This window comes from Dermochelys coriacea, chromosome 4 (genome assembly GCF_009764565.3).
Source record: "Dermochelys coriacea isolate rDerCor1 chromosome 4, rDerCor1.pri.v4, whole genome shotgun sequence".
Classification (NCBI taxonomy): domain Eukaryota; kingdom Metazoa; phylum Chordata; order Testudines; family Dermochelyidae; genus Dermochelys; species Dermochelys coriacea.
Window position 1 is genome coordinate 96,044,407 of NC_050071.1, and position 12,294 is coordinate 96,056,700.

Below are 12,294 nucleotides of genomic sequence, written 5' to 3' on the forward strand. Positions count from 1 at the left end.
CGTCTGCAGACGAGACCAAAGGCGATGGAGCCCCGTGGGCGAGGGATCACCCGCTTGGTGGTGGGAGGGGCAGCCTGAGCGGGGACAGTCACGCATCTTCCAAACTCCTGCAGGAAGTGCCGCGCCAGCCACGGCCCCATCCCCATCCCCTGCCCTGAGTCGTGCCCCCAGAGGAGGGGCGGATGAGGAACTGCAGGTGTCCACGTTGCCGGGCTGCAGCAGCCGGCAGCACAACCGCCGCCCCGGCCGGCTGCCGGGACTGAGCGCGCAGGGCAGAGCCAGAGCGGCGGCCACCCGCGCGCTCCGCTCCCGCGGCGGCCCGGCTTTCCCCACCCCCATAGCAACCGCCCGGGCAACCGGCGCTCGCGCTCTGCGCTCCTCCTCCAGCACAGCGGGCCGGGGGAGGGGGCAGCAGCCTCGCCGTCGCAAGGGGCCGGCGAAGGGCGCGAGCGGGGGGGCTGGCTGCCGCGACCAGGGGCGGCAGGTGGGCGCAGGGGGAGCCACGCAGGGGGGCGGCTCGCTGCGCCAGGCGGGCGCTGAAAGCCACCGGCTTCCTTGCGCTCTGCCTTCGGGGGAGCACAGTCAGCCCACGAGCCGGCGCTCTGCCCCCGGGAGCGCTGCCCTCGGCAATAGACAGCCCCATGCCGCCCCCGTCCCGTTTTGCTTTAAATCCTTATCATTAAGCCGTTGCAACTTCCTCCCTCTACAGCGGGACCGAGCTCTGCGAGGAGCTCCTAGCTCCCCCCGCCCCCGGCTCTCGATCAAGCAGCGCCGCAGGGACCCTTCTCCTCGTGCAAGGCCCTCCGCGGGTGGCTCCTTTTTATTTCGCTTCCCGTTTAAAAAGACACCAACCTGTCTGCTGAGCGTGTTTCCCTTCTAGTAAGGAAGCGCCACCTCTGCGAGGGCTTGATTCGTCTAGCACTTCTTAAGATAATTTATGGAGCAACCTGATGAGCTTACTGGCTAAGTTGCACGGTCCTTTTAGAGTCGGATCCTACCTGGCTGGGGGGTTGTCTCCCTCTCGCTCCTACGCGCTGGGGGGGGGGGGGACGACGACGACACCGAGATTGCAGAGTAACTACTAGAGAGTGACTTGTAAGAAAACCAGGGAAGAGAGACTGAAAGCCAATGGATTCATGGAGGCGTCCCTCCTTCCCGTGGCCTCTTTGCAGTCCCTGCAGCAGGGTGAGACTTCTGCTCCTGCTATTGACCGTGCGGTTGGGGAACTGGTAAGTACAAGTGACTAGGGGACCTGAAGTGGCTCTGCTTTGTAGCCTCTCTCCCTCCTTTATTGATCGCTTTGGGTTGCGGACGTTGCATAGTAGCATCCCATTGCAGGTCTGTCCTACTCCCCTCCGCCCCCATCACCCAACTCCTCCTTTACGTTTGTTGTCGGATCACTTTCTGCTTGGATTTGCATCACTTTCACCTGCCCGAGAGCATTGTGTTCTCGAGGAAGGGGAGTGCCTTATTGTTGTTACAAACCTTAACCTAAATTATAGCTCTTTTGCAAATGACTCTCTGCAACCATCTCTAGTGAATCTGACATTGATAAAGTAAAACTTTACTTGATACGTTTGTCATTTGAGTAAGAAGCGTTTGCAGAGCCCCTGCTTCAGTTTAGCTGCAGTAAGTGATCTTCAACTTACCTTTCCTTTAAAATAATGCATTTTTCCTACCACCCGATATTCACTGTGTGGGGGCTGTGGAAGTCAGTACAGTTGGGAATTTATCAGAGCTTGCACATATTTGCCAGTATCTGTTTCCCAAGAGGACCTTAATACTCAACAATAAAAATTGTTCCATGCAGGCTGCAAGTTATCAGAGTTTCATCTTAGGCAATTAGTTTTATGCATTTTTTTATTTAGTTTAGGTTGTGAAAAATAAATCTTTGTCATCTGACAAGTGGCAGGTTGCTGTTCCTGTAGCTGAAAAGTACTCTGATGTAAATAAATAATACAAATAATTTGGCAAATAACTTAGTTTGATCATTTATTTGCAAAAGAAATAAACCAAAATATTTGTACAAAAAAATTGTCAACTGCATATTGTATTTTAGTTTTCCACCAAACTCTGGTACTATCTGCGTGGCTTTAGGACATAGATCCTGATTCTGAACAATTGAAGTCAATGGGAGTTTTGCCTTTGGGATGAGGATCAGGTCCATTGTGCACATGTGGAACAGCTGGGTAGGTTCTGAGGTGCTGTTGAAGTTAGGAAGCTGAAAATGCAAGCTTTAAGAGGAATTTACAAGACTGATCATACAGCCTCTGAAGAAGAAATTATTTTCTACCTAGTCAATATGCCATTTATAAATGTCCATAAAGATGTAACAATGATTTTGTTTTCTTTCAATTCCTTTAATAATTCAGAGGTAACATTTTTTATTCCTTACTTTATGCATTAATAAAAATATTAAGTAGCTATAATAGTGCAATAGAATATTGCCCAGTGTGCCTATCTTTAACTATATGCATCAATTTATCATTCATAGATGATGTAGCAGATGTGTAGTATCTAGGATGGTAAGAAATCCATTAGCATATGTTTAAAGAAATCCATTAAAAGTTAGACCCCCCCCCACGCTGAACATTTCAGTCTGTGTGAAGATCTTAGCTTATCTCTCTTCTTCAGAGGACTGCTGTGTGATCCCAGTTGGAAACACCACTGATTACCCTTTTCTTAGGCATGTATTAGTGTCTGTTTCTTTTAAAATTCTTGTCAGATTAAGGTAACATTTTTTAAAAGGCATTGATGGAAATGATACCAGCACAGCTGTGCATCTTCAGAATGTTTTTTAAATGAACATGTTACACCTCAGGTATGAAGGAAATTATCAAGTGGTTTGAGAGAAAAGAATATGTATGCTTATTGTATCTGTTCAAAGACTAAGTTTCAAAGACAGGAAGAGCTATCTTAAAAATAAAAGGAGTACTTGTGGCACCTTAGAGACTAACCAATTTATTTGAGCATAAGCTTTTGTGAGCTACAGCTCACTTCATTGAATGCAGTCGGTGGAAAATACAGTGGGGAAGATTTATATACATAGAGAACATGAAACAATGGGTGTTACCATACACACTGTAACCAGAGTGATCACTTAAGGTGAGCTATTACCAGCAGGAGAGCGCGGGGGGGGGGGGGGGAGGAGGGACCTTTTGTAGTGATAATCAAGGTGCGCCATTTCCAGCAGTTGACAAGAATGTCTGAGGAACAGTGGGGGGGGGGGGGGAAGATAAACATGGGGAAAATAGTTTTACTTTGTGTAATGACCCATCCACTTCCAGACTCTCTTCAAACTAAGTTAATTGTATCCAGTTTGCAAATTAATTCCAATTCAGCAGTCTTTCCTTGGAGTCCATTTTTGAAGTTTTTTTGTTGAAGTATTGCCACTTTTAGGTCTGTAATCGAGTGACCAGAGAGATTGAAGTGTTCTCCAACTGATTTTTGAATGTTATAATTCTTGATGTCGGATGTGTGTCCATTTATTCTTTTACATCCCATCCCCAAATCTTACTCAACTCCAGCCACTGTGTTTAGCTGCAGCATATATATACTCAAACAGACCAGACCTCCCTCCTCTACAGTCCGTTCTGCACACTTCTGTGAAATTACACATGCTCAGGTTTGAAGAAAGGGGCGTTGAATGGTTGGTACCTTTACTGGGGTGAAGATAAGGTTGTGGTGCTTTTTTCTATGCTGTATGGTAGAACCTCAGAGTTATGAGCACCAGAGTTATGAACTAACAGTCAGTCACACACACAAACACACCCCTCATTTGGAACCAGAAATACACAATTAAGCAGCAGAGATTTCACCCCCCCCAAAGAAGGAAATACAGTACAGTACTGTAAATGTAAACTACTAAAAAAATTAAGGGAAATCAATATTTTTCTTCTGCATAGTAAAATTTCAAAGCTGTATTAAGTCAGTGCTCGTTGTAAACTTTTGAAAGAACAGCCATAACATTTTTTTCAGAGTTACAAACATTTCAGAGTTATGAACAACCTCTGCCAAGGTGTTCGTAACTCTAAGGCTCTACTGTAGTTACCCATCAGTCACTTACTTTTAAATGCTTGTGCTTTGTAATAAGATCAAAATTATTATGCTGTCTAAATATAAATTATATTTTATTTATTAATATTTTAATACAATGCATATCACCATGACACAAAAACCTTAACTATAACCCAATAAAACTAATTTTCTTTATTAGTAATCTCTAAATACACACACACACACACAATATAAAACCCTTATGAAAAAGAAACTTAAGTTATTACTACATATATGTGATATATGTTGATCAGCCTCCAATGCATATAGTTATTATGGCAGAGCTCCAACCTTGTCCTCGTTGGTCCCACGCTTCTAGGTGGTTAATTATAGCCTCAGTGGCTCATGGTGACCCTCCACATAGCCCTTCTCTCTCTAGGGCCAGGGTTACAGTCTGGCATAAGCCAGCAAGGAGGTTGGTGAGAGAAGTCCCACAGTCTCTGTTGACCCTAGGGGCTTCAGAACAGTTTAGCTTCTTGTCCTGACAGGGGCCTGTCTTCCCCTCCCAGGAGGTGTTTCTATAATGGCAGGTTGGGGCGGAACTCAGGCCCACCCTCTACTCCAGGTTCCAGTCCAGGGACCCTAATGGTGGCCGCTGTTGGTTGCTGACCGTTCACTGCCAGAGTTGCTACATTTCCCTGGGCCAGTTCCTCACAGCTCTCCCGCTTCTCTCTTCTTCACCCATACCTTACGGCTCTCTTACCAATGCATAAGGATACCTTCATTAACCAGCCCTTCAGCCACACTTCCTCTCCCCTGGCTCTCCTCAGCCTGACTGGAGTGAGCCCTTTTATAGTATCAGAGGGGCCTTAATTAGAGTCAGGCGTTCACATTACCTTAATAGCCTCACCTGACTCTTTGCAAGTTATTTGGAGTCGGTTAACAGCTCTAGTCAGTTAGGGAACAGAAAACTGTTAATTCAGTGGTCAGTAGATCTGCCTTTGTCTACCCTGCTGAGTTGAGGAGCAGTGGGCGCTGTCCGGTTCCCTTCGTTTGACCCTTTGACTGCGCTCCTGTCCCTGTTGTTCATTAGTTGTCCCCTGTAATTATTTGGTTTTCCAGGTTCTGTGGATCCCCACCCCTTTAGGCTGGGGGGGATCGTTTAGCAATGGGCGGGCTTCTCCTGCCCACTTCCTGGATCCCAATAAGACTACTCTGCTGAGCCCAACTGGCCTAGAGGGAGGAGAGAGACTGCTACTACTGCAGCTGCTCCCCTGGCTGGGCCAGACCCCCGCCCCCCCTTCTCTGCTACCTGGTTGCTGGCTAGCCGCTGGACCACCCCCTCCCCCCCTTGGTTGCTGCTGCTCCAGCCCTTGGTGGGTGGGGGGTGGCTGCTGGCCTGCTCCCCAGAGGAGGGGAGTGAGGGACCCCAGGCCCAGCCGTTGCTGCTGTGGACAGTACTACCATCACCACCACCACCCGTGAGGGGTCATTTCTGCCTCCCTGTCCACTGGACTGTGGCCTGGAGCTGTTGCATTTGCTGCTTGGAGCTGCTGGAGCCCCGAGGAGGAGAAGAAGAGGCCATCTGCTGCTGGGGGAGCGCACAGGGACTCTGCAGACCACTGTGGAGGGGGCCTTTAAGACCGAGTAACTTTTGAACTGTGCTTTTGTGGTGGGGGTTTTGACTGTGTTTGTGGGGACATGGGGTGTGGTGTGGAGCCTGCCCCCTAGTTTGTCCGTGTGTCCCCCCCAACCCCCACCATTGCTGCCCCCTCCACCCCCCCCCCCCACTGGCTGTTTACCATCTGCCTCAGCTCCTGCCTCTGGGCTCAGCTGCTTGCTTGACTTGCCACGCCCCGCTTCCACCATTTGAGCCAGAAGCAGCAGCCAGCGTAAACAGACTCTTTGTGCAAGCGCATGTGGGCGCACATGCCTCCTCCCCCCACCCTGGACTGCCCACCCCACAGCTTTGCCCTTTACTACCTGCCCCATTTGCCCCTTGCAGCCTTTTCCCTGCTTTTTACCCCAGCCCCCCTTACTAGCTTCAGTTTGTTTGCCTGCCCCGTTCATTTCCTTCTGCAGCCTTTGTTTTGTTTGCCCCACCCCAATCTCTAAAGCTAGCCCCTTGGTTTCCTGACCTAACTCCAGCCCGCTTAGCCCCTTGCTCTGTGCAACCATGCCCCCTCCCATGTGCTTGTGCAACTCCCCTTTTTTAGTTTAAACCCTCTTCACTGCACCCCCAATGCTGTTGTATCCCCCCTCCCCTAGTGCAGCTAGAGAAGCCAGAATCCCACCCAGTGTTGGTCATTGACTCCTAACCTCTTATTGCCCCCCGCATTCAACCTACCCCCTTTTGGCACCCTCCTCCCCCTAGCGGGGAGGAGTGGTCGACCTGCTTCCCCTTTCCCCTTCTCCTTCTGGTGTCTCCCCTTCCCTCCCTGCTCACATCGGCGGGGGGCCGAGACGCGTGGGGCTCCTCCAGAAAACCCTGCCGCACCATTGCCCCCCCCCGAGGCTCTTCCTCTGCTGCCGCAGCCGAACCACCTGCTACTGTCTCTGCTGGGGCACCGGCAGCGGTGGACACCGGGGTGACCTCCGCTACTGCCACGTCCCTCACCCCTTCCGACCGTGGGGAAGCCCTCCCAGCCGGCAGGAAGGGTGAGGGTAAAAAGAAGGGGAAGGGCCCCGCAAAAAAGACCAAGCCCTCCATGTCAGGGGCTGCCCCCACTGCCATGGCCCCACTACCGGCCACGGCGTCCCTCCCCACTATTCCCTCCACCAGCTCTGTGGGTGCCCCTCCCCTGGCCCCCAGGGTGTACGCCCAGGTGGCAGCAGTCCCCCTGCCTGCCGCTATGTCATCTTTCCCGCCCACCGCCTCCGCTACCATCTATAGAGGCTGGGGCCCCTACCCAACCTTGACGAGGAAGCACGGCATCCGTTGCCTCCTGGTGCCTGCCTCGCCCCACGTGAAGACCTACGTGCGGGCGTTGGGGCCCACGGCCATTGTGGCAGCTTCCAAAATGTACGGAAAGGTCGTCTTCTTTTTAGCTTCGGAGGCTGCCACCCAGGAGGCGGTGGAGAAGGGCCTGGCAGTGGGGGGCGTGTTTGTCCCCCTAGAGCCGCTAGAGGACCTGGGCGTCCACCTGGTCCTGACCTCAGTCCCTCCCTTTCTTCCCAGTGCTGCCCTGTTACCTGCCCTCTCTACCCTGGGGAAACCCATCTCCATGGTCAGCCCTCTCCCTTTGCAGTCCTCGCTGCAAAGACCCCGCCCTCCTTCATGTCCTCTCGTTCCGCCGGCAGGTGCAGCTTTAACTGCCACCTGCAGCGTGTGGTGGAGAGGCGCTCGAGGGGTCATTCTTGGTCCCCTACCAGGGGGCCCATTACCGGGTGCACTACTCCACGGGGGAGGCCCGGTGCTACCTCTGCCGGGCGATGGGGCACGTCCGGAGGGACTGCCCCTTGGCCCAGCAAGGAGGGGCATCCAGCATCCCCGAACCCCAGCAGGGCTATGGCCCCGTCATTGCCAGCACCCCTGGCTGCATGGTGCCTGAAGCCACCCCTTCTCCTTCCCAGCCCACCACTGCTCCCGCTTTGGCCCAGGGGACACCTCCCCCACTACGTCCAGACAAGTAGGAGAGCCCTGCCTTCGCTGCATGCAATCTGGTGGGGCCTGTGGAGCAGGGTGCGGCAGGGACACCACCAGGCATGGGAGAATCTTCCTTCCCTCGTGATGTCCCACCATTACCCCCCCCGAGTCCCTGAGCCATCGCCTCTGTCCCCTGACCCGACCCCTGCTAGCCAGCCCCCAGATGATGCCATGGAGGGCTGGGCCCTGTACGGGGGAAGTGGGGCAAGCGGAAGGCTCAAGCTCTGCTCCTCCCATCCAATGCAGAGGTCCCCCAGAAAACCAGAAAGGGGGGCACTGATGCCAAGCCTTCCACTTTGCCCACAGGTGTATTCCATCCACTGGTGCCAGCTGGGGAAGACATGGCAGCACCGGAGAGTCATATCGCCCCTCCATCGGAGACCCACCCCTCCAAGGCCCCCGAGGGAGCCCCTCCTGCCCCGGTATCATCTGAAGCCTCTGTGAGCCCCGAGGCGACCATCGTGTCGGGTGCCAGCGGGGAGAACCCCGGGGTGGTGGAAAGCGATCTCCCCTCGATATACGAGGAGATCGAGTGCCTAGGTCTGATCCCGGTCACCCAGAGGGAGGACGACCCTTTGCCAGCGGGCCTCGATCTGGGCGACCTCACTCCAGCCCCCCTTTCCCCATGCTCCCTCCCCCAATCGTTGCTTCTGCTCCCACCTCCGAGGAGCCCCTGTACTCCTCCATCAACCCGGCTGCAGAAGGCACCCCGCTGATGGCCGCCGAGCCTGTTGAGGTGACGGCCAGTGCCCCTCGAGGACCGGGACCCCGGCCAGGACCCAAGCCACCAGGGGCATCCCTTGTTGGTGTGGAGCAATCGATCTCCTTCCCGGGCGGGGGCCCTACAGAAGACAGTCCACTGCCTGATGCTGTGGCTGCCAAACCCACCATAGAGCCTGCACCCGGCATCACTGAGAGCTCCCTCCTCACCCCCCCCCCAACCCTTGAGCCTGACCGGGAGGTGCCACCACACAGTGCTTGGCTTCTGAAACCCAGAATCTTGCCTCTGTCCCTACCCCTGTCCTGGAGCCCGGCCATGTCCCTGATGCCGATCCTGTCCCTATCCCCTCCACCTCCTGTGACGTTATTGCCGCCCCTGGGGTTGTCTCCTTCCCTTTTCCAGCAAAGGACCCCCAGGGAGCGGCCTTTGTGTTTCCCGGTCCCGACCCACTAGGGGTTGCTATCTTCCCTCCACTGCCCCCTATTGCCCCAGGGTTCGAGGTGGGCCGCGTGGCGCCAGCCCATCAGGGGTCCGCCCCTTGCCTGCCCATCTCGGTGGGCCACGGGGCAGTGCCAGGGGCCTGTCAGGGGATGAGCAGGAGATAGTAATCCCACTCCCCCCATGCGCTGCGAGAGGAGCTGCGGGAGTTTTTAGAAGACGTCCGTGGCTCCCACAACAAGGTACAGCTTGCTCTCCAGCGATGGAGGGACTTTCATCAGATCCTCCAGGCGGCAAGGACCCTTATGGGGGAGGGCAAAAGGACTGAGAAGCAGGCCACTGCAGCCTACCAGTGGGTCCGTGGCTCCGTGACTCATTGCTCACCTATGGGGTAGGTCACGGTTTGCCGCGTGGCCCAATGGGCCGCCTTCCTCGGCACCTTGGATCCTCATGAATGCCTGGTCTTGGGCTGGGACTTCAACACCACCCTCGAGGACCGGGACCGCTCGGGGACCGAGCAGTGCCCAGCCGCCGCGGAAGTCCTCCGGGAGATAGTGGAACATCACTCCCTGGTGGACATCTGACGTGACCAGCACCCGGATGACATTTCCATGTTCATCTTTGTCCAGGTGGAGGCCCATTGGTCTCGTCACTCCCTGTATTTATTTATCATGCTTCCACCTTTCACGAGCCCACTCCTCCAGCATCCGGCTGGCCCCATTCTCTGACCATCATTTAGCCACCGTGACGGTCTCCCTCTGCGCGGAGAGGCCGGGGCCAGCCTATTGCCATTTCAACAATAGCTTGTTGGAGGATGTGGGCTTTGTGGCATCCTTCCAGGAGTTCTGGCTGGCCTAGCAAGGGTAGCGGCATGCCTTTCCCTCGGCGCGGCGGTGGTGGGACCTGGGGAAGGTGCGTGCCCGGCTCTTCTGCTTTGACTACATCTGGAGTGCCAACTGACGGAGGGATGTGGCAATAGAGCAGTTGGAACAGGAGGTCTTAGAGCTGAAGAGGCGTCTGGCCGCCAGGTCCAAGGATCCACCCCTCTGCGAAGCGTGCCGGGAGAAGTGGGAGGAGCTCCGGGGCCTCGAAGATCATCCAGCCCGGGGTGTCTTTGTTCAATCCCGCAGCTGTCTTCTTTGGGAGATGGATCATGGCTCCCGCTTCTTCTACGCTGTGGAGAAAAGGAGGGGGGCCAAGAAACACGTCACCTGCCTTCTGGCAGAAGACGGCACCCCCCTCACGGATCCGGTGGAGATGTGCGGGAGGGCGAGAGCCTTCTACGCAAGCCTTTTCTCCCTGGATCCGACCGATCCTAACACTTGCAGAGTGCTCTGGGAGGAGCTCCCTATGGTCAGCGCGGGCGACCGAGACCGGATAGAGGTGCCTCTCACTCTGGCCGAGTTCTCGGAAGCCCTCTGTCGCATGCCCACCAATAAATCTCCGGGCATGGACGGGCTGACCATGGAGTTCTACCGCCTGTTCTGGGACGTCCTCGGCCCAGACCTAGTCGCCGTCTGGGCTGAGTCTTTGCAGAGTGGGGTCCTCCCTCTTTCGTGCAGGCGAGCTGTGCTCGCCTTATTGCCGAAGAAGGGGGACCTCCGCGATTTACGAAATTGGTGTCCCGTCTTGCTCCTCAGCATGGACTACAAAGTCGTAGCAAAAAGCCATCTTGCTGTGGCTAGGGTCCGTGCTGGCGGATGTTATCCGACCAGACCAGACCTAAATCGTCCAGGGCTGCAGCATCTTTGACAACCTATATCTGGTCTGGGACCTTTTGGAACTTGGGTGTAGGGATGGTCTGTCATTCGCCCTCCTGTCCTTGGATCAAGAGAAGGCGTTCAACAGGGTAGACCACGGGTATCTCCTGAGCACTCTTCAGGCATTTGGCTTCAGACCCCAGTTTGTGGGTTTTCTCCAGGTGCTGTATGCTTCCACAGAGTGTCTGGTCAGACTTAACTGGACCCTGACCGAACTGGTCAACTTTGGGCGAGGAGTATGGCAGGAGTGCCTCCTCTCGGGCCAGCTGTACGCTCTGGCAATCGAGCCCTTCCTCTGTCTCCTCCACAGATGTTGAAGGTCATTTAATCAGAAATATAAGAAAATTGTTTCAAGTGAAGATTTTGCTGTGACTAAAACTTAAATTGCTGAGTTTATTATTTGTGGGAGAATTTTTTTTAATGTCCTTTGGAGATATATTGCTAATCTGTGATGAATCAGAAGAGGCTTGATCACCTTGGCATACCCATTAAGATACTACTAGCTTGATTGCCTGGGCACTTAAAAAAATTGGCAAAGGATTTCATTACACAGAATGATTGAAAGAGAACTGAAAGGGTTTCTATTAGGGAGCTGAGTGTTTTTGATTTTGAAACAAAGTTTTTAATATTTAATGTTAAACAGTTTTTTGTATCTAGTATATCCTCTAAAACCTCAACCATTCCTCCTGCTCAATAAAAGTGCTTCTGATTTCTGTGTACAACATATTTTAACAGTATATTCAGACTTCCTCTTCCTTTAAATTTTTCTACTGCCTTAGGGCCAGATTCTTACATTGTAAAGCACTGTCTGCAAGTCTGCAAGCAGTCTTGTTTGAAATTATTGGATCCACTTAGGGAGGCAATGTGAAAAAAGGTGGCAGAACTGATTGTTAGAAGTTACATGTTTTGAGCAGAAAAAGACTAATTATTCAGAGCACTTCTAAGGCCTTTATTTATTCATATACAAAGACACACTGATTAGTATTTAAATCTAACTCTAGCTTTTCATTATATTCCTCCATAACATAAAATATGTAGCCATTATTGTCAGCTCTTTTGAATAAAGGGGATGCAGGATAATGTGAGGATCAGGGAATAGAGGAAGCTGGAGGCAAACTGAGTGGAAGTAGGGGCATGAGGTTGACTAAAGAGAGCTGTGGGGAATATAGAGAACAGGAAGAGCCACCCCACATCCCAAGGGATGGGAGAGAGTGCATAGGGTTCCTTCTGAGTAGTAAACATGGAGGTCTGCCTCGTGTCTTTTGAACACTAGAGAAGGTAATACAGGTAATGCATCAAAAGCAACATAGAGATTACCTCATATATATGTTCCCTCTTTTAAATCAAACTATCATCTTTGATTGATCTATTCTAACGTACTTTCTAAGAATGCCTCTCTCTCTCCCTTCACCCCCACCCCCAATATGGTTAGTTCTCCAATTGCAGCCACAGAGGTGGGAAGTTCTCTGGATTAAGTACTCATTGCAATGAAATAATACATATTTACTGATGAGTAATATTTTTGTATATCCAGGACTCCCAGCCTTTCTCTAACCCCTGGAAGGTACATTTTGGTTTCGTATTTGCCCTTAATGGGCTTCACATCAGGTCCTTTTGATGATGTGACCTTTGGCCAATTCATCCAATTTCTGAAGCCTCATTACCTGGCCATGAAAAAGAACTTCTTTATAGTATAGGACCATTTACAATGCTCTGGAGTAGGATAGTGACTG

The 12,294-nt window shown here is 52.6% G+C and overlaps 1 protein-coding gene across 3 annotated transcripts in view; it reads left to right on the forward strand.

Moving 5' to 3' along the window:
- The first annotated feature begins 537 nt into the window (after window positions 1-537).
- The window catches only part of GABRG1 (gamma-aminobutyric acid type A receptor subunit gamma1), a 69,468-nt gene continuing 57,711 nt past the window's right edge, over window positions 538-12,294 (forward strand). For all 3 annotated transcript variants that reach the window (XM_038399274.2, XM_038399275.2, XM_043513906.1), the window contains exon 1: window positions 538-1,229. In XM_038399274.2, the coding sequence (XP_038255202.1) occupies window positions 1,129-1,229 (101 nt within the window). In that variant the 5' untranslated portion in view covers window positions 538-1,128. The remainder of the gene's footprint in view (window positions 1,230-12,294) is intronic.